This window comes from Dipodomys spectabilis, unplaced genomic scaffold (assembly GCF_019054845.1).
Source record: "Dipodomys spectabilis isolate Male_0828 unplaced genomic scaffold, ASM1905484v1 ptg000043l, whole genome shotgun sequence".
Lineage (NCBI taxonomy): Eukaryota > Metazoa > Chordata > Mammalia > Rodentia > Heteromyidae > Dipodomys > Dipodomys spectabilis.
In genome coordinates this window covers 8,819,321-8,840,120 of record NW_024870720.1, presented here as the reverse complement: position 1 = coordinate 8,840,120, position 20,800 = coordinate 8,819,321, and the positions used below count along the sequence as shown (strand labels likewise).

The window sequence follows — 20,800 nt, the reverse complement described above, 5'->3', positions numbered from 1 at the left end:
ATTTTTGTCAGTTGGGGGGCTTGAACTCAGGGCCTGGGTGCTGTGTGTCCCTGAGCTCTTGTGTTGAAGGCCAGTGCTCCACCACTCTGAGCCACAGCTCCACTTTCGTTTTTTTTTTTTTTTGGGTGGTTAATTGGAGATAAGTCTCATGGACTTTCCTGCCCAAGCTGGTTTTGAACCGTGATCCTCAGATCTCAGCCTCCTGAGTAGCTAGGATTATGGGCATGAGCCACCAGCACTGGCTTGATTATGCATTTTTTATGACAAGCCCTAAAAGACAATCATGTTTAGTTTTACTAAGGTTCTCATGTTGCTTTAGGACATTTCTTTTCATTTATCAAGGAAAAAGTGATTTTTCTTCATAAGTAGAGAGTCAATTGTGATAGAACAGAATGGGTAACAGGCAGAGGTATCAGGAAGAGGCCAAGGTCAGTAACACATCTGGAACCAGATGGCTATGCCCTTCAGGCAGCCTTTCTAGACCCAAGACTGCATGGCAACCATGCCTCATTGTCTGAAAAGCTCTGGGAATGACAGGATTTAAACATGCGATACGATTTGAAAGCCAAGAGGGCAGAGAACACGGAAAGGAAGACCATAAAGGGGGGGGGGGAGATGTCCTAATCAAACCCCGTTCATGACCATCTCCCTCTTATCTAGTAGTTAAATAAAATTCCTGCATCAAATGAAAACCTCTAAGTACTCAGTCATTTGTCTCTGCGGTGGATGGAAATTCAGACAGCTTTCAAGGACATCATGGGGCCCAACTAACAGCCAGAAGTGATCATGAGAGAGCTCCAATTGGTTCAGAGAGAAGAGTAGCGTTGGCTTTCACATAGCTTCTGCCTGGTTTTCAAGCAGCCACAGCCCATCCTACCCAGAAGGGCGCCGAAAGGCACCCATGGAGAAGCCCAGCAACTCTCCGGTGGTTTATTATTAGACTGCAGTTTCCCACAATGTAATTAAACTACTATGGCCATGTCTGTGCCCACGTTACCCACTTGGCTTTTTTTCCACTTCAGGCTGAGGGGTGTTTTCTTTCATCTTGCTTTGGGGGAGCAGGGAGGAAATGTGGATGGATGGATCTCTCAAAATGGCTAATGCTTGGCATAAGTCATGATGCCAAGAGGTGATACTTGGCAAGCTGCAGATGGAAGAAATCAGCCCAGGAAGGTGTGCTGACCTCTTGTACCTGTTTGGTGACTGTCCGGGAGGGGTAGGACAACAGGGGGAAAAAGGCCCAGCCTGGAAGTGTTCTCGAGGGCTTTTCCTGCAACATGGTAAAGGAGCCCCAAATTATGACAAGTTAAGAGAAGTTCAAACTCATTAGATTAAAAAAGAAAGGACCCCAAACTTCCTTGACAAATCAATCAGAGACCACAGAGTCTTCTAGTAGTATTTTGTTCTTAATTTTTCTTTCCTTTCGAGACACAGTCTCATAGGCAGTATAGGCTGGCCTGGAACTCACGATCCTCCTCCTTTAGTACTTTAAACTTCATGTTCTTGTTCAGCTTTCTTGCTCATGGCTGGCACTCTGCCACCTGAGCAATGATTTGAGTCTGGTATTTTCTCTAGATAGGATCTCGTGTATTTTTCTGCCCAGGCTGATATCCAACTGCAATCCTCAGATGTCTGCCTTCTGAGTAGTGAACATTACAAGCCTGAGCATGGGCACTGGCTAATATATATATATATATATATATATATATATATATATATTTTTTTTTTTTTTAAAGAAGAAAAATAGTAATTCTGCCTAGTACCAACAATATGAAATCAAAACTAGGCATGCCTGCTGGTGTTGCTGATTAGAAAAAAGATTTTTTTTCTAATTTTTATTTCTTGTTAAATTCTTCTTTACTTAAAACCACCTTTTTTTTTTTTTGATGTTCATGGAGCTGCTTTTGTATGCAGAGTAGATACAAATTATGGACTTGGTTAGAAAAAAAGGCAGGTAGGGTCACGGGGAAAACACAGAGCCAGAAATACAGGGCCCGTTTTAAAGAAGGTATTTTTCAGTCAAGCAGTTCCCTGGATTCATGTGATAGAGGCTGATGTTCAAGTTTTCTTTTTTTTTAATTTTTGAGTGTCTAGTTATGTAGTCCAGCTGGCCTCAAACTTATGATCCTTGTGCCTTCACCTCCTGCATGCTGGAGTTACAGGCCTGTGCTGCCACAGCTAGCTGGACGTGTTTACAGCATGCCTCAGGCAGCCACAGATCAGAATGGTCCCCAGGCAGAAGCTGCCAGCACGGGTGTACAGGTGCAGCGGGTAGCATGGGAGTCATGCCGGTGCCTGGTTGTCAGTTCTGGGCTCAGGCTTTGAAAAGTTGACTTCATTTGTAAAGAAAGTGGTAGAAGAGAAAAACACAGAAAAGAATGAGAAGACCAGAGTGTCAATGCAGATGTAAAGAAAGCACACATCCCTCTCTCCTGCTTTCAACATGATCCCTCACCATACCTCCTGGCCACCCTGTGGGCCCCCCCACTCTACACCCCTCCCCCAAACAGGTCTTGACCTTTCCAAAACATTATACTTTCCTACAGCGTCCCCAAGTGTCAGTAATGTTGCTTTAAAAAAGGTTTAAAATCATAATAACAGATAATAACATCAAAGTGTGTTTTCTGCTTCTATTGATTCTGGCACCCTAGACATCTAGAAATAAAACTAAGGTGAACAGGCCTAACACATTGAATTGAGGAAAAAGAAAACCTAACAAGAAAAATGAGGTGAAAATGGAATGTTTTCCCCAATCACAAAGGTTTTCATCATCACCTAAGCTATGCTTCATAGTGCTTGCTGTTTGCTAGGCCTGAACTCCTATGAGAAAGGCGCTGCTACCACACCTGTTTATGAAGGAAGCTGCCCACAGGTCTGTGTGGGCAAGTGGCAGAGCAGAAACCTGAATCCCGGCGCCTAGCTCGAGGTAGATGATGGGTGAAAGCATAATGGATGTTATATTCTTGGAACGGTGATTACAGCATACCTCTGGCTTAAATACGATCTTCCAGTAAACTGATGAGTGAATTCCTCTACCACTTTGCCAGCCAGTTGCTTTGGGTAAATTGTTTAACGTGTCTAAATTTCACCACCATAAAATGAAAAGAATCTCATAAAGTTATTGGGAGGGTTCAGTGAGTGAATGTATGAAATACTTCATATAATTAATTGAATGCTAACAACTAAACATCAAACTAATATTTAATACTGTTTCATTTCACTAACAATATCATTATTATTTTTATAATATCTAATATTAACAATAAAATGAATTAAGCATTAATAAGTGTTTCATACTTGAAATGTCTGTGAGCTCATTAACACAGTGCCTATTAAACCGAAGTGCTTCGGAGGCAGAATGACTACTATTGTAAAAATCCAGGCCTCACAGAATTAAGCAGCTAGCTTAATAAAAATGGGTAAGATTAGGAGAGACTAAGAATATCTTTTTTTGAAAGAACGTGTGACTACAAGCTCTAAGACAATTTAATGCAAATAAGTAACAAATATAAGAGATGTGTTTTCCAATGTTTAGATTTGTGGGTTAAGAATATGCCTTTGATCAATGGATAAATTCAGCGTGAATTTGTACTTCCAAACCTTTCCTAGATATTTGCTACTTTGACAATAAGATTAAGTGTAGACAAAACACAAATGCTGCCAACCACTGGCCATTCACACATTTTCATATTTTCTCCTTCTATGTCAATTTTTTTAAAAATAAAGGAGTCCATGTGCATCTTGTTTGTCTACTCACTTCCGCCGTTCACCAGGAGACTCAACCTGATGGTTAATGCTTTTATCCAGAGGGAGGGTTTTTGGTTTCACATCTTCTGACATGTGCATTGGTGGGCTTGATATCTGCTGATGCTGAGGCAGACCTGAGATCAAGAAAAGAACTCTAGTTAAGTCACCTTTCTTTACAGTACTAAAGCCTGCCGGGTTACAGCAATTCCCTGTGGGCTGTGGGCACAAGGTGGTTGGAGAGGCCCAGAGTGAATTAATTCTGGAAGCCAAGGAGATCTGAAGCCAGAATCTTTCACCTCACTGATATATCTGATGTAACAATGACGATACTTAAAGATACTGGCTTCATACACATTGAAGAGAGCAAACTTGCATGGATGCGATTGTAATGTGGGCTGATCCAATTGTAACTTGGAACATCATTTCTACACACAGAAATACCCATTGCTTTCATTAACTCATGGATCATACCAACTATGATATGGTTTAGACTCATAGGGCACCCGAGTGATGCTCTACACACACACACACACACACACACACACACACACACACACACATCTAGGCTCTTATGTGATCATCAATTCACATAAATACACACACGGACAAGTTTGTTAACTCTACCACAAAAAAAAAAATAGGTCTATTTGCTCAGTCAAATTTCCCTTGGCTATGCACACATTTATCACGGTCACTTCTTCCTTTCAGTTCACCCTCCCTCTTCGTATAATCTCTCTATCTCTATACTCAGTCAAGAAGTGCCTACCAGATGCCAGTGTTCTCAAAGGTCCCTTCGTAGTACACAAGCAACATTACAAACGTAAGTAAAATAGTGAAATTGCTAACAACCCATCAGTGTGAACTGCAGAATCAATGAGGGACCAGCCTGAACGAGCCCTGAGCCATGGCTGTGACATGGGAACACCCCACTCTCCAGGAACGATTCCAGAGATCAGTGGCGTGCAGCCTTTGGTTGTTCAGTAAGGAATACCAGTGCATTTGAATTTTACTACAGTGAGTGAGTCTGGCAAGTAGGAGGCACCGGTGTGAACCAGGGGTATGGGGAGCTGAGCTGTCAGCACCTTCCTGGCCATCCAGCACCCAAATCTCAACTTGGCTGTGCAGATTCCACTTCTCCGTAGTTATGTGAGGGGATGGTTAGATGATCCAATGGTAGAAGGGAGAAAATTTGTGGAAGTCTTAGAATGCACTGTTTACGAAGATCAATTTTTTTTTTCTGTACAGTTATATCTTTTTTTAAGTGCCAATATCGGCTCAGGCCTCATCGGGACCTCGTTACTATGCAGAGTGTGTGCCTAGTGGCCGTGGGGTAGGGTGTGGGGGGAAAATCTTTTAATAATTTAAATGTTGTGGCTCATACTAGGTGGGACCCTCTTCTCACTCTTACCCTGAGCTAGCTGTGGGTTCATCCCCCAGGGTGGGGTCCCGGCCTCCGCATCCAGGTCTTCATGGACTCCTTTTGACATGGGGTTTGCAGAGTGAGCCAGGGCCCCTGGAGTCAGGCTGTTAAAGAAACATCCATAGTTCAGCACAAAGAGGAAAGCGACTGGATTAAACTCACCGGTCCAGTCCCTTAAGGTCTGGAAGTACCAAATCCAATCTGATAAATGACAGTCTGACTTGTCCTTTATTCTATTTTTAAAAAAATTTTAAACTAGATTTAAAAGATTAGAAAGTACTACACTTTTTTTTTTAAAAAAAATTAACTTAAGAAGCTAAAAGAATTAAAAAAAAAAAAAAAGATCCCTTCTGTTCGCACTGCCCACCATTCTACTCATCTCAGGGGATGCCAGAGCAAATGGGAAGCTGTCCGAGTCTCACAAGAGAAATTGTGGAAATCAGTTGGGGCCACATAGGGTCTTTGTAGCCCGTGGTCATTTGTGGGCCTCTCAGTGGTTTTTGTGTGTTGGGAAAGGAGAGTGGAAGCAGATGAGGAAGTTTCTGGGGATGAGGCAGGAGGAATCTAGCAAACATTCATATTGCATCCTTGTCTGAAGAACTAGCAAAAATGCACATAAAAATGTCTTTTGGCATCATTCAAAGTCTAGAAAGTCTTTACTCTGTGTTAGCTGGAAGCAAAGGTACTCATCCAAAGACAACACAGGCTCTAGCCACAGGCCCTTTGCTCCTAAAATTGTAACTGACAAACACAGGAGAATTCTGGGAGCAAAACCTCACCAGGAGAGCTCAGCTCCCAGATAGTATTTCACATGGGCCACTGTTTGAAATGCCATTTTCATAGTCTCTTATGTCTTCAGGTCCCTCTGGGATACCGTACATGCGCATGGATTCATGCATACTTGCTGATATCTATCTCTCTCAGACCTCAGGGGTAAACATCTGTCTCATCAAGGACACTGGGTTTTCTTCAGGTCCCTTCCAGGTCAGGTATGATTGAGCATCAATAACTCCATCACCACCCATAGCTACACCCATCAGCTATGCACCAAAGGGGGATACTAGCAGCCAAATTCCAGCGCACAGTAGAACCACAGTAGGGGGGGACCAGGGCATCTTTTCAATCAATCTCTCTCCCCTCAGCCGCCTTCGTCATTTCTAGTAACTGATATTTAGGCACAGGGCTTGGAATTGACAATAACCTCCTCTGATGATCTATACCGTTCCTCCTTATTTAAAAAAAAGAAGTGTTGCCTATTTCAAAATAAGGCTATTTATATTCAAGAGCATAAGGACACTGACTTGAGAGCTATTACAATATGTTCAAGCAATATGTAATGTATTACTGGAACCATCATTTCAAAGCTGAATATGATTTGCATTCACAATGCGTCTGCTTCTTGGGAGAGCATGGGCAGAGCTAGGCTTGGAGAATTCTCTCAGACAGCCTGGTACAGCTCCTACCTGCCCTCCTCCTGCAGGGCACCGCTCTCCTCGGTCTTGAGCAATATGTCATTGTCAGCTCCCTGGAAGGCTTTCTTCTGACTTCTCTCTTTTTCTTCTTCTTGACAGTTTTCCAAGTCCATCTTGTTCTAATGGGGGAAACACAAGGGTAGTAATGAATATATGTTTTAAACACACTGGACACACATTTCCCTCTTGCCATGGGGATGCCTGAAACATCTTTTCCTTTTTTTAAAATTTATTTTTGAAGCACCACACTTTTATCTGCCTCCAATTTAAAAAAAAATTATTAACATATGTTAAGATACAAATGGATGCAACTCACGGTGATATTTCTATACAGGCATCTCTAGTGCATTTATCATATCCATCTGCCCTTCTACCCACCCTCCAGTCCCACTAGTTATTTTTCAATTATTTCCTATCATGTAGAAACAAGTCATCCAAGTGAACTGTTTCCAGTGACTTCTAACCATTTAGAATCTATGTTGTGTCTGGAGCTCTCAAGCATTGAATTTGTTAGAATTGGTTAGAAAACCCTTTTCAAAATGAAGCCATGGGACTGCTTATTTCAGGATAATGTAATGTCTGGGTGTTTCATGTTTTGCAGATTACGGACAATTGTCCAGTATCTCCAGGACCTTCTTAGACAATATGGAGGTAGACTAGGCTTTCTAAGCTCCTTCCAGCCCTCAGAGACAACAGTGAATTTCTTGTGGAGTCTTTTTTTTTTTTTAGAAGCAACTTTATTGAGAAGGTTCCTACACTGACCGGCCAGGTCCGCAGCACAGGCTCGGGAGCTGATACTGCGACCTGGAGTCTTTTATAGAGGACACAGTTAGGGAGGATGGTGGAAGGCATATTTTGGTCATCTCTGTTGCTGTCATAGATGACAAAGCAATCCCCAGCATTATCTGATGAAGGAATGAGAGATCCAGGAGCTGGGCAGGGAGAAGGACATTGCAGAATATGTCTCTACTTGAGATCTTGCTAGCCTGATTGAGTAGGTCTGACATTATGATGCTTCTACTGCTTCTCAGGTAGGGAGTCTATGATTTGGTCCTGGCTGTGACAATACTAATGGGTGTGATGGCCATGTAGAAGGTGACTGGATTCAGAGGAATAACTAGTCATGGTTAAGCTGCTAGGGTTTTTATGGCGAAGCTGGCTTTGTGGTTTTGATACTTCTCTTTAGGTTTAATTGTGTTGCAGGTGGTTTTGAGCCAGTGTGGTCTCACCATTGTCCCACCACCTTCAGTTACAGAGGAAGATGTAGACAGCTGGTCTGCAGAACTTGAAGATATAGTAAATGGAACCACGGTGTCTTCAATTATCTTACGCTCCTAAGGGGAAGGCATGGGATCAGTGAAAGGTAGGAAGTTGTATTTGTTAAGAGAAAAAATTCAGGAAGGAAAATTCAGGGGGAAAAAGCAGCAAAATTTGTCATGTATCAACAAGCAGAGTATTTGTTTAAGTCCTTATTTTCTCAAAGACTACAAATCATGTAGCACTCGCTATGCACAATAAGTTAGCAGTTAGCACTGAGTTTAGAGAAATAAAGTCTGGATTAGTGCAACCCAAGAAACCCAATTGAAAATGCTATTGGGGACCTGACTATGCACAAAATTATTTTTGAAGGTGAAATTCACAACACTGATCATAAACAAAGCTTAGATAACACACATAAAATGTAGTTCACTGCAAATTTTCTAATGTGGTTGGTTTATTCATTTAAAAATGTAAAGAAGCAAAATAAAATTACCCTATATGAATCTCCTTGATGCTACATAATGAATGCAGTCTGTAATAAGGAGATATTCATTTGTCCTTGAAATCAAACATCCTATAAAATTGGCTCATTATCAAATGGACTTGCTACAAAAAAATATACACATAAGCAAATGAATTGATTCTTTGATGTCTTCTCTCTTAGGCAGATCAAGAACCAGACTATGACTGGAGACTAGATATAATTTCACTGTTTTTTTGACTATGGCTCAACACATCTTACCCCAACTTATATTTTGAGGCTACTGTGGTCTTTTAGAGCCTATATGATACGCTTCTTTTAAAGCAATTGCGGGGAGGAGGGGGATTCTACTTTATGCACTGACATAGCTATACGCACGCACACAGCACAGACAGAAAAGGTGCTGAGAGACTGAGGAATTGGGATGGCAAGGTGACAGTCCTAGGGTTTTCCTACCTCCTCATAGTATCTGCGCTCTTCCTCTTCCACCTCCTTTTGGGCTTTCTCCCACTCTTCCTTCAGCTTGTCCTGCTCCTTCTGGTATCTCTCCTGTAATTGCACAGTGGCCGCAGAGTGTCTGACATTGACTATGGCATAATATCATTGGGATTTTTTTCTTCTTATTCTTCTAAACTACCAGAAGACTTGTCTTCTTGTAACATTCAGAAACTAGTCAATTCCTACATTTTAGTTTGAACATAAAAATCCAGTGGAGAGCAGTTATAATTATATTATTTGTGTTTTAAAGAATTGCTCTTTAGATAGAAAAGTAGAGGTTTGCTTGTGGAAAGGGAAATAAAAATCTTTAATTAGGGTCCTGTCCTAGGTAGGCTAAACCAACAGTTTAGCTTCGCTGAGTTTTGTCACGTCATTAACAGAAAAGCATTGCTGGGCTGAGGATGTAGCTGAGAGGTAAAACATTTGCCTAGGCTCGAAGTTTGATCCTCAGCACTGGAAACGGCAACAACAAAAAACACTGATGCTGGTAGAAGTCAATACACTGTAGTATAGACACTAAGTTTACAAGATAGAGCAGAAAGGTGAACAGTGGACAAGAAGATAATCAGTGAATTGACTCCATTGATCACTAGCACAATGAGATCTACCTAGCTTTAGGTAACTTTTGAATTAAGAGCAGCTTTTCAAAAGCCTCATGGAAATGCTTTCACACCACAGCTGTCATGCTTGTGTTCACAAACGGTGTAACACTTAGCCCTTCTGGGGGGATAAAAGAAAAATACTTTCAATAAGGCCATATAAGAAGTGTGACTGGAGCCCTGGAGAAGCTGACTGGAAGGAATGAATAAATAGAGATTAAAATCAAAGCTGAGCCTGGTGCCAGTGGCTCATGCCTGTAATCTTAGCTACTCAGGAAGCTGAGATCTGAGGGTCATGGTTCAAAACCAGCTGGGGCAGGAAAGTCAGTGAGGCTCTAATCTCAAATTACTCACACACAAACAAATCAGAAGTAGAGCTGTAACTCAAGGTGATAGAATAGTAGCCTTGAGTACAAAAGCTAAGGGATGGTGCGCAGGCTCTGGCCCAGAGTTTAAGCTCTAAGAATGATATGTGTGCACCCGTGTGTGTGTGTGTGTGTGTGTGTGTGTGTGCACGCACACACACACACACACACACAATCAAAGCTTGAGCTAAGGGCTCGCCTACATATAATCCTCGCTATTCAGGAGGTTCAGAATCAGCCCAGACAGACAAAACCCAAGGGACTCTTATCTCCAATAAACTGGCAAAGAGCAGGAAGTTGTAGAGCATCAGCAGTGAGCAGAAAGAGCTAAGTCAGAGTGTCATGGTCCTGAGTTAAAACTAGTACGAGTAAAAGAAACAAAATAAATAAAAATACAGTAAAGCTTGAAAGGAGAACTGACACCCTAGATGCCTTGGGAATGGCATCCTGAGAAATGGAGACAGAGTCATGAGTATGTGCCACACACACGCCATCATCTATTGGCAATCCTCTCTGAGGCTGAGACCCACTTGCTTGTTTCTCTGCTTGGGGAAGGTAGGGAGATTCCTCCAGGAATGCTATGTTATGCCACAATCCTAGGAACAAAAGGACTTCCTTCCGTGGGTTGTCTGCAGGCTGGTGTTTTTCCAAACATTCTAGCAAAACCACAAATTGGTCAACCCATGTGAAAACTTATTACCCAAACTGAACGCTGGGAAGTTTTAGAGTGGACTTCAAGAGCTTTTCACAATAGACTTAAAACAGACTTAAAAATGATACCAAGGCTAATAAACAATTGAAACTGACAAGTTACACTTCTGGGTCCAATAGTTCTTGGCACCTCCATCAACCGAGATGTAGCTTCTCTCCGTCTCTGTCGCTCTCTGTCTCAGTTTCTGTTTCTCTGTGTCTGTCTGTCTGTCTCTCTCTCATACACACACACACACATACCTTCATACCTTCTTTCTCTCACAAACACCAGAGCCTACAAAATCATAATGTCGCCATGTAAGGTAAGGGCAGGAGTGACACGGGCCAGCTGTCCGTGACTGCAAGCAAGCATGCCCACCTTTGGAAGATAGAACATACACAGCATGCCCATCTTCTTTCCTCTGGAGCATGTGTGACTTCTGACTGTTCAGCACTTAGCCAAGGGAGCAAGCACTTCATTTCCAAGACCATAGCAGAGAGCCAGGGCTCGCAATGAACCCCGCAGTCCCAACAGCTCTGGGAATCGGCTTCTTGCGGAGTGTTTCAAAGGTGCCAGCCTTAACTTCAGAATAAATGCCACACTACAACTCTCTAAACTACTTCTCTACCCCTTGGATTTAAGCCAAAAGGATGAAACAATAAATTGAAGAAAAAGTAAGTAAAATACAGTTGTATTAAGCATCACTTTTCACACAGTAGAAAGTCAACAAAGCTAATAAAGTTTGAATTCTTCTCCTTTAGGATTTTTTTTTTTTTGGCTGCTTCAATGCTTTGGGAGAATAGTGAGATGAGCATGGGTTTTAGAGTTTTGTAGACTTGGATCTGAGTCTAGGCTCAATGTCTCTTTGCTGTGTGAGTTCGGGAGCATTAATGTAACTTTTATGAGTCTTGGTGTCTGTGTAATTGTAAATGAGGACCAATCAGACTACTTTGAAGGGTTGAATGAGGATTAAGTTAGATGAATGATGTCTAGTGCCAAGTGCAGTTCCTGCCACATCTGGAGTACTCAACATAGATTAGGTTTTAACTTACTATGTTGCTTTGGGAAGCCCTGTTAATCCAGGAAACAGATGTGAATTAAGAGCAAGATAAATTTCCTCCCAGGAGTCCCAGAGAATTGATAATCCAGCTACTTTTACTCAATGATGGAGCAGATTTCTACTTAAGGAACTAGACAAAGGCCAGATTTTAGTCTTCCTTTATGCCCTTAAATAGCTTTTGGGTAATTCATTCTTGCAGTTAGTTTGTCACTGAAAATTAGTGACTAAGAAGGTAACAAAAGGGCAGACTGATCCTTAATCAATGCTTGGAGGTGTTCCGCATGTCAATGTGAAGACTTTTCCTTTCTCTTCACCATAGAAGCTTTTGGCAGGAAGAATTAGTTATGGGACACTGTTGAATCTACAGACTCATGCATCAGATTCTATCTGCTTCCTGTCCTAGAAAATCTATTCCATGCACCAGAAACGAAGAGAGAATTGTCAAGAGGAAAAGGTAATGAGGTACACCTAGTCCTACCTGGAGCAAACGTTCCTGTTCCTGTTGCCATTTTTCCTGTCGTCTGCGCTCTTCTTCCGGGTCCCATGCCCAGAACTTAAACTGCTCCAAACACAAACAAAACAAAACAGAAAACATTCAGGATCAGAAGGGAACACATCCTCACAGACCATCCAGAGGAAGAGAAGGCAAATAGTTTCCAGCCTGGTCCCGCGGGTCACAGGAACAGAAGGCTTTGCATAGTTAAAGTCTGCTTTGGTGGCACCAAAATGCTGGTGTGAATCTGTGACATGTTTTGGTGTCTCTATGCCAGTACTGAAGGCCTGAACTCAGGGCCTGGGTGCTAACCCTTAGCTTTTCCTCTCAAGGCTGGGGCTCTACCACTTAAGCCACAGTTCCGTTTCCTGGTGTTTCCTGATGGTTAATTGGGGGTAAGAGTCTCACAACTTCCCTGTCTGGGCTGACTTCTAACAATGATCCACAGATCTCACTTTTTGAATGTCCACAGAAATGTCTATTTGAGTATTAACTTCTACCATTGTATCCATTTAAATGCTTCTTTAGAGTCTGCTTTTCTGACTTTCCATTTGGTTTGTAGACTTCATGACAATCTCATAGAATCATGGCCCCCATCTCCTCAATGGCCTGGCAGCATGAAATTATTCTCTGAAGACCAATTGTCTTTTAAATATCTTATTTGGTTGAATCTTCTTTAAGATAACCAACTATATTATAAATTAAAGTCACACAAAATGCACCATCTTTCTTCTTAAAGTGAGATAGTGCCGGGCACTGGCCTGTCATCCTACCTACTCAAGAAGCTGAGATTTGAGGATCATGGTTCAAAGCCAGCTCAAGCAGGAAAGTTTGTGAGACACTTAGCTCCAATGAACCATCTGAAAACCAGAAGGGGAGCTGTGACTTGAAGTGGTAGAGCACTAGCCTTGGACAAAAGAGCTCAGGGACAGTGCCCAGGTCCTGAGTTCAAGCCCCAATGACCAGAAAAAAAAAAAACCCAAAAGGAGATACTTACAGGTGTAGTTACAGGTGACTTTTCACTGCTTGGAGAATCCACTGTACAGAATAAAGGAAGGAAAAATAGATCAATATGAGTAGCTTCTAATTTCTCTTTTATTTGTATCCTCTTCACGGAGGTCTTATGTCAGTTTTAGACCTTTTGTTTTTGTTTTTGGAAAATCCAGGGTATCAGGAAATCATAATAAAGCAGACCTTCGCAGCAGCTGTACCCATCACCCAAAGCCAGGAACAGTGTACCGCTGACCACATCAGCACCAGGCACTAGACCTAGGAAGCAATTGCTATGGCTACTGTGCTGGCTCTTAATGCACCTTACTCCAGCATGACTGGGCAGTCCCCTCATGTCTGACCTGCAGGTGTATCATAGAGAGGCCATGTGTCATCCGGGAAGGACAGAAAGTAACACGGTTAACAAGAGAGACAGAACCACTTTCTGCTAAGTGTTTCCAGTCTTTGAAAATGAAGGGGTTGGCTAGGCACCAGTAGCTCATGCCTGTAATGCTAGTTACACAGGAGGTTGAAATTGGAGGATCGTGGTTTGAAGCCAGCTTCTAGGCCTCTTATCTCCAATAAATCCGCCAAAAGACAGAAGTGGAGGTGAGGCTCAAGTAGTACAGTGCCAACCTTGTGTAAAGGAGAGTGCCTTGGTCCTGAGTTCAAGCTCCAGTACTCACAGACACACACACAAATGTGTCTTTGCAATCTTAAAATTAACAGAGAATTCTATGGATCTTCTCCAAACTTGAGTGTAATTGGTATTGATATTTTGCGATGTCAGAAATAAGCACTCTTATTTTTTTGTCTCTCTCTCTCTCTCAAGTCAGAAATGAGGACAAATGCCGGAAATCATTGGTTGCCCAACAAGTATTTTCATACAAAAGAACCACAGCTACCTAGAATAGCGTTTACCTGACCGCGAGAAAAACTGGGACCGTCGCCAAGAGTTCTGAACTCTCAGCGGCATGCTGGCAGGGCCAGGCGGCTCTAGATCAGATGCAGAACAGAACAAACAGAAAACCATGAAACCAGGCAAGAACTGGACCGAACCACATGTGACATGTCAAAGAAGGGTTAGTCTTGGTCACCCAGGAATCAAGAGTCAGGGACCCTCAGGTACTCAAACACATGCAAGGCCTGAAACCCTGAGAAGGGTCAATGAAAACCCCAACAGCTTGTGCACCTGCTCTCTGACTGGGTGCTCGGTGAATTTAATATTCAGATTTAATGGGGATTCTGTTTACTTGTGAAATCTGAACATACAGAGTTTGTGTGGGTTGTAGGGGGTGTTGGAAAAGTCTAAGGGGTAGTAAAGTAGTAGTAGTAGTAGTAGTAGCAGTAGTGTGTGTGTGTGTGTGTGTGTGTTCAAGGGAAAACCATGGAACATCATTAGAGTCAACAGTAGACTGTATACAATCAGTGGGATGAACAATCTATAGAGAGGTGAATTTAAAGAAATAGGAGAGCTGCTAGGTGCAGTGGCTCACCTCTCTAATTCCAGCTACTGGAGAGGAAGAGGTCCGGAGAATCATAGTTCAAGGCCAGACTAAATAAAATCTTAGGAAGACCAGTCTTAAATAGTAAAGCATGTGCTGTGATTCACAGCTGTATCCCCAGCTATGCTGGAGGGCTAGGTAGCAGACTGAGTGCCTGAGGCTAGCCCCAGGCAAACATGCAATAGTCTGTCTTAGGGCTAGAGGGAGAGCTCAGGTCATTCATTTAGTGCCTAGTTAGCAAGCAAAAGGTCCTGAGTTCAAACCCCATATCCACCTTCACTCCAAATGGGGGAAATAAAAATTTTTAGCTATGACTCCAGGATTCTTTCCTGACTGTATGGTTCCCTGAGATTTGCGGCTGGACTTTAGGGTCATTTAAATGTGTACTGGCTTATATATTTGGACAAAGACTCATTCATTACTTGCACTCATCCTTGCTCCAATGAAAGATAAATATGTCTTTTGTGTGTGTGTGCCAGTTCTAGGGTTTGAACTCAGGGCCTGGGTGCTGTCCTTGAGCTTTTTTTGCTCAAGCTAGCACTCTACCATTTGAGCCACAGCTCCACTTTCAGCTCTTTTTTGTTGTTGTTGTTGCTTAACTGGAGATAAGAGTCTCAATGGACTTTCTGGGATTGGCTTTGAACCAAGATCCGCAGATCTCAGCCTCCTGAGTAGCTAGGATTACAGGTGTGAGCCACCAGTATCCAGTCAAATCATGTCTTTTAAGGTAACTTCTTGCTTCTGGAAAGATGGGAGCTTTACAAACTCCAAACAAGTATAACTGTTATTTTTATAGCTATCAACAATGCCTTTGAGCCACCATTTAAAAAATCAATTTTCAAGTCGGCGGTTTTCATGGTATGGTCCCTGAGTCTACCATACCAGCTTCCTCTTATTACAGCTTGTTAGAAGTGTCAACCCTGGCTCCTGTCCAGGCTCACAGAAGCAGCCATGGTCTGGGTGGTCCCAAACCTAGAACTTGGGCACATTCATGGTGTCTTGGAAATAATAAATATATGAACACGCTATGAAAACTCAAATTGACAATCGAAGTGGCGTACTATTGATCATAAACTTTAAGAAGTCTTACTGATTTCTTTTATATTTTTAATTTTTTTTTATGTTTTGGAGTGAATACAAAAGTTTTTGTTCTTCTTTGTTGTTCGTGGGGCTTGAACTCTGGCCCTGGGCACTGTCCCTGTGCTCTTAAGCGCAAGGCAAGTGCTCTACAACTTGAGCCACAGCGCTACTTCCAGTTTTCTGGTGGTTACTTGGAGATAAGAGTCTCACGGACTTTCCTGCCTGGGCTGGCTTTGAACTGCGATCCTCAGATCACAGCCTCCTGAGCAGCTAGGTTTACAGGCATGAGTCAGCGGTGCCCAGCTTACAAAAAGTTTATAAAGTCTCAAATCCTTATTCAGACCCTCTTTGTGTCCATAGTCTATGGCAGACTCAGAGGCCTTAGCAGTTGGAATTGGCCACATAGAGAATTCACCCTTAGCTGTCCATTCTGAAATTCTTAATTCAACCATTACAGACTCTGCAAATACCATGTCTAAAGGAGCATCAGTTTAAGGGGAATAACCATCCTTTAAAATAAAGAATATTTTACACAGAAGGACCCAGACGAATGTGCAGAGCTAAAGCATTTCCTTCTTCTTACCTTGTGAATTCAGATTTGGCAAATGTAGTTGGTTGGATTCGGGCATTTTATCCAGATATGGAAAGGTCAAGGTTGCTTCTGGTTCTGGAGATTTTGGCTTTACCACCTGGACCATGGACACCAGACATAAACATTATTATGTATTGATCATTAACAAATGCAACCTAAGATAGACTTTAAGAAGTCAATTAAATGTAAACATTTAACTTTTCCATGGACTTTTGTTGTTGTTCTTTCCCTAAAACTCTTTTGCTTGACTATGTTCACAGAGGTCAGTTTTTCAGAGAAATAAAACAAGGGCATGAAAACAAGTGATCCCTTTCTTCAAATCCAGAAGACAGGAGCTTTATCTTTACAACTATATGTTACTCTCTCCTCTGTTTATTGGCCAATCACGTATTTTCTTTCTAGCACCACACAATACTAACTTATCATGTCAGGAAATGAGATGTTCCAGATTGAAAGGATCTGTAAACATAATTTTTAAAAAACCTTACTCTGCAAGTACTAAACATTACAGTATAATTATCATTTTAATGCTCAAGATACTACTCCACCCCTCATAAAGGTCCGTAAACCACATTGGTTTACAAAGGAATAGTTTCAATGAAATCAGAAAACAAAAGCTGTTGTATCTACCATTGGTGACGCTTATGTAAGAACTAACAGTGACTCTGCCTGTTGTAAAAGCAGCAGTAAGCACAAATAAGCATCAAACAGTGCTGAGCAAAGCTGGCCTTAGGGAAATATGTTAGACTACGTGTCCTTGTGGCAAATCATTCCCTAATTTCTAGCTTAAAAATTCCTATGTTTGCTTAATAAAAAAAAATCAAATCGTTTAAATAGGGATACAGGTGGACCCATTGCAACAATGAGATGTACAAATCGTTATGTCGAAAAACAAACTTTACAACTTTGGCAGTGGGGCGGGGGGAGGTGTAGGGGAGGCGGGCGGGGGGAAGATGGGAAGGGATGGGAAGGGGAAATAAAGGAGGTTTTTAATAAAGAAAGAAAAAAATTTAAAAATTAAAAAAAAAATGGATGTGCCGGGTGCTGGTGGCTCATGCTTGTAACCCTAGCTATTCAGGAGGCTAATATCTGAGGATGGCCATTCAAAGCAAGCCTGGGCAGGAAAGTCTATGAGACTCTTATTTCCAATTAACCACCAGAAAACTGGAAGTGGTGCTCAGGTGGTAGAGCACTCACCTTGAGCTGAAGAGACAGTGCCCAGGCCCAGAGTTCAGCCCCACAAGGAATTTTCATATTATATATGTATATATATATATGTATACATATATGTTATATATTATATGTACACATATATGCATATGCATACATCGATATGTTTATATATATGAGGACAGTGGAGCATTTCTTTCATCAGAATATAAATTATCCTTTGGTTCTGAGGATAAATTAATGAGGTTTTTTTCTTGGTAGGATTTTATTTTTCTTTATTAACAATATATCCAATCCTAAGAGAATCCTGAAGAAAAACAGTCAACCACCTCATTCTGCATTGCTGAGGTCAACCAGCTGTCTGAATGAACTTCAATTATGAGATATCTAGAAAAGCTAAGGCCTGGTCTTCTCTAAGGTGACAACTCTCAGATCTTCATCTAATGGATATTATTTCTTCTGTGGTAAAGGCTGACAAAAATACATTTCAGATAAATGAAACAATGAATGGTCAGCAGAAATGCTCAGAATGATGCTAGAAAGAAAAGTCAGCATGCCTGAAATCCTAGATACTCAGGAAGCTGAAATCTGAGGGTCACAGTTCAAAGCCAGCTTGGGCAGGAAGGTCTGTGAGACTCTTATCCCCAATTAACCACCAGAAAACTGGACGTGGCTCTGTGGCTCAGTGGTAGAGTGCTCGACTCAAACTGAAGAGCTCAGGGATAGTGCTCAGGCCTAGAGTCAAGCCCCACAACTGACCAAAAAAGAAAAAAGAAAAAGAAAGAAAAGTCAGCTTGCTGGACTGGGAAGATTGTTTTACAAGGGTAATAGCTTCAAGTGAAATCAGAAAATAAAAGTTATTATATCCACTGTGAGCACTGTGATGTAAGAACTAACTACAGGAGGGCTGGGTGGAAGGGGAGAAAGTCATATGGTGTGGGTGGAGATGCTGGGCTCCATCTGTTAATTAACTAGCAGGGGTTTTCACCCTGGAGTCCAAGAACGGAATTTGGGGCTCTGCATAGCTTGACAGCAAGGATAACTCAGTAATTCCTGTGTATTTCATTTTATGCTTTAAAAATATTAATCTGTGGATAATGTTTGCTAGATAGCCAAAGGCTCCAGAGCAAAAAAAAAAAAGAAAACAAAAATCCACCCACCCACACACTCAACCAACCAGCAACCAACCAATCAAGCAAGCAATAAACAAAACAAAACAATCTAAACTGAGTGCTTCTGAAGCTAAAATTTCCCATAGTGGTAGAGATGGGGCACAGCTAGTACAAAGGTGGCTCTAACACAGATAAGGGCAGATGACGAGAAATGCCAATTCTATGGTGGCTGTCAACCTGTTTGATAAAAGTATTCTTCCTATAAAATAGGAATACAAAGGTGTTTTCCTTTCATTTTGGATTTAAGAGGAAAAATTAGTTTTCAAACATAATAAAGGGAGCAAATATATTTTGGATAAGGCGTTCCTGAAGAAGATGGGAAATTGCCCCTGAGCAACTGTTTGACCTACAGTTTAACTTGTCTTTACAGACCTCCAGACCATTCTCCAATTCTACACAGAAAATAGCAAGAGTCTGAAACACCCACCACACATCAAGGCACCAGGCATTTTAGAGGCTCTGCCAGTGGCCCATCGTTCTCAGCTCTGTAGGGTTTTGGGGCTGTGTGGTATTCACTGGTGAAGGTCTCAGATACCTGACACCGCAAAATGGCTCAGTAACTTACATATGAACTTTAACTCACTGGTAAAATTTTCACTTCAAAGTCAAGTCCAAATGTAGGATTTTTTTTAAATTTTATTTTTGTCCATCTTTTGGCTTGAACTTGGGGACCTAGGAGCTAGCTATTCCTGAGTAATTTTGCTGCAGGACCTGCAGGACTGATTTTCAAGGTGGAATCTTACTACATATCATTGGCCACAGTTTTGCTCCATCTTGGTGGTCTGTTTATCAGGGAGCTTTAAAAAATTACAGATACCAGCCAGGTGGCAGTGACTTATGCGTGTAATCCTAGCTACTCAGGAGGCTGAGATCTGAGGATCACAGTTCAAAGTCAGCTTGGGCTAGAAAAGCTGTGAAACTCTTATCTCCAATAAACCACCAGAAAACTGGAAGTGGCGCTGTGGCTCAAGTGTTAAAGTGGTATCCTTGAGCTGAAGAGCTGAGGGACAGCGCCCAGGCCCGGAGTTCAAGCCCCACGACTGACAGAAAAAAAAAAAATTACAGATACCTGGGGCCTGCCTCCAGGGATTCAAATCTATTGGTCTGAAAGGGTCTTGGTATAAATTTTTTTCCAGTTCTTTTTTCTTGTATTTGTTTATTTAATCCTTAAGTAGTTGTACAAAGAGGTTTCAATTCAACATGTCAGTTTGTGATTACAATCCATGTTTATCCATGTTTCACCAGTCTCTCTCCTCTCATTATTTCACTCATCCCCTCAATTTACCAAGTTGCATTTTCACACACACACACACACACACACACACACACACCACACACACACACACACACACACCACACACACACACACATACACACACAAACCCCCCCACAATACACTGAATGTTATGGATACAGTCATAATTTTTTTAAATTTTAGGGGGAAGCCAAATTTGAGAACACCTGGAGTAAATTTTAAAGCACACCTAACCGATGTGAGTGGTCTGATTCCAAATATGGAAGAATAAAAATTAAAAAGACTTTTAAACCCATTATATCAGAAGAACGACTTCTTATGTATTCTATTATTCAAATCCTGTGACATCAGGAGTACCATTACTAAAAGCTGGTTAACACTGAAAAGAGAATATTAGTAACCTGATGAGTTAAAAGTAAAAAAGACAAGCTAACACACAGCAAAATGAAGCCTGTGAGGCTTTTAACCTTATATGTAAATTACATTTTAATTTTAATTGCATTACCTTCTTAAAAATTGATACATTATGGCTGGGAAGGTGGCTCAGTGGTAGAGCGCTTGCCTTGCATGCCTGAGGCCCTAGGTTCGATTCCTCAGTACCACATAAGCAAAAAGAAAAAAAAGCCAGAAGTTGCGCTGTGGCTCAAGTGGTAGAGCGGTAGCCTTGAGCTGAAGAGCTGAGGGACAGCGCCTAGGCCCAGAGTTCAGGCCCCACGACCGGACCCCACCACCCAAAAAAAATTGATACATTAGAATATACTTGAGATGTTTAGCACATGTTTTAATATATACCTTCCTTTCTACATTTACTTTGTGTGTGCATGTGCCAGTCCTGGGGCCTGAACTCATGCACTGGGCATTCTTTCTGAGCTCCTTTTGCTCAAGGCTAGCTATCACTTGACTTACTTTTGGGGGGGATTAGTTTAGTGGATTTAAGTATCTCATAGACT

General features: G+C 41.7%; 1 protein-coding gene across 1 annotated transcript in view; it reads right to left on the bottom strand.

Annotated features, from left to right (window-relative positions):
• The window catches only part of Limch1 (LIM and calponin homology domains 1), a 305,943-nt gene that overhangs the window by 12,943 nt on the left and 272,200 nt on the right, over nt 1-20,800 (bottom strand). Inside the window, 9 exon segments of the mRNA XM_042678042.1 lie at nt 1,193-1,270; nt 3,758-3,861; nt 5,139-5,271; nt 6,631-6,758; nt 7,869-7,973; nt 8,837-8,929; nt 12,072-12,152; nt 13,084-13,124; nt 16,245-16,350. Of these exon segments, the coding sequence (XP_042533976.1) occupies nt 1,193-1,270; nt 3,758-3,861; nt 5,139-5,271; nt 6,631-6,758; nt 7,869-7,973; nt 8,837-8,929; nt 12,072-12,152; nt 13,084-13,124; nt 16,245-16,350 (869 nt within the window).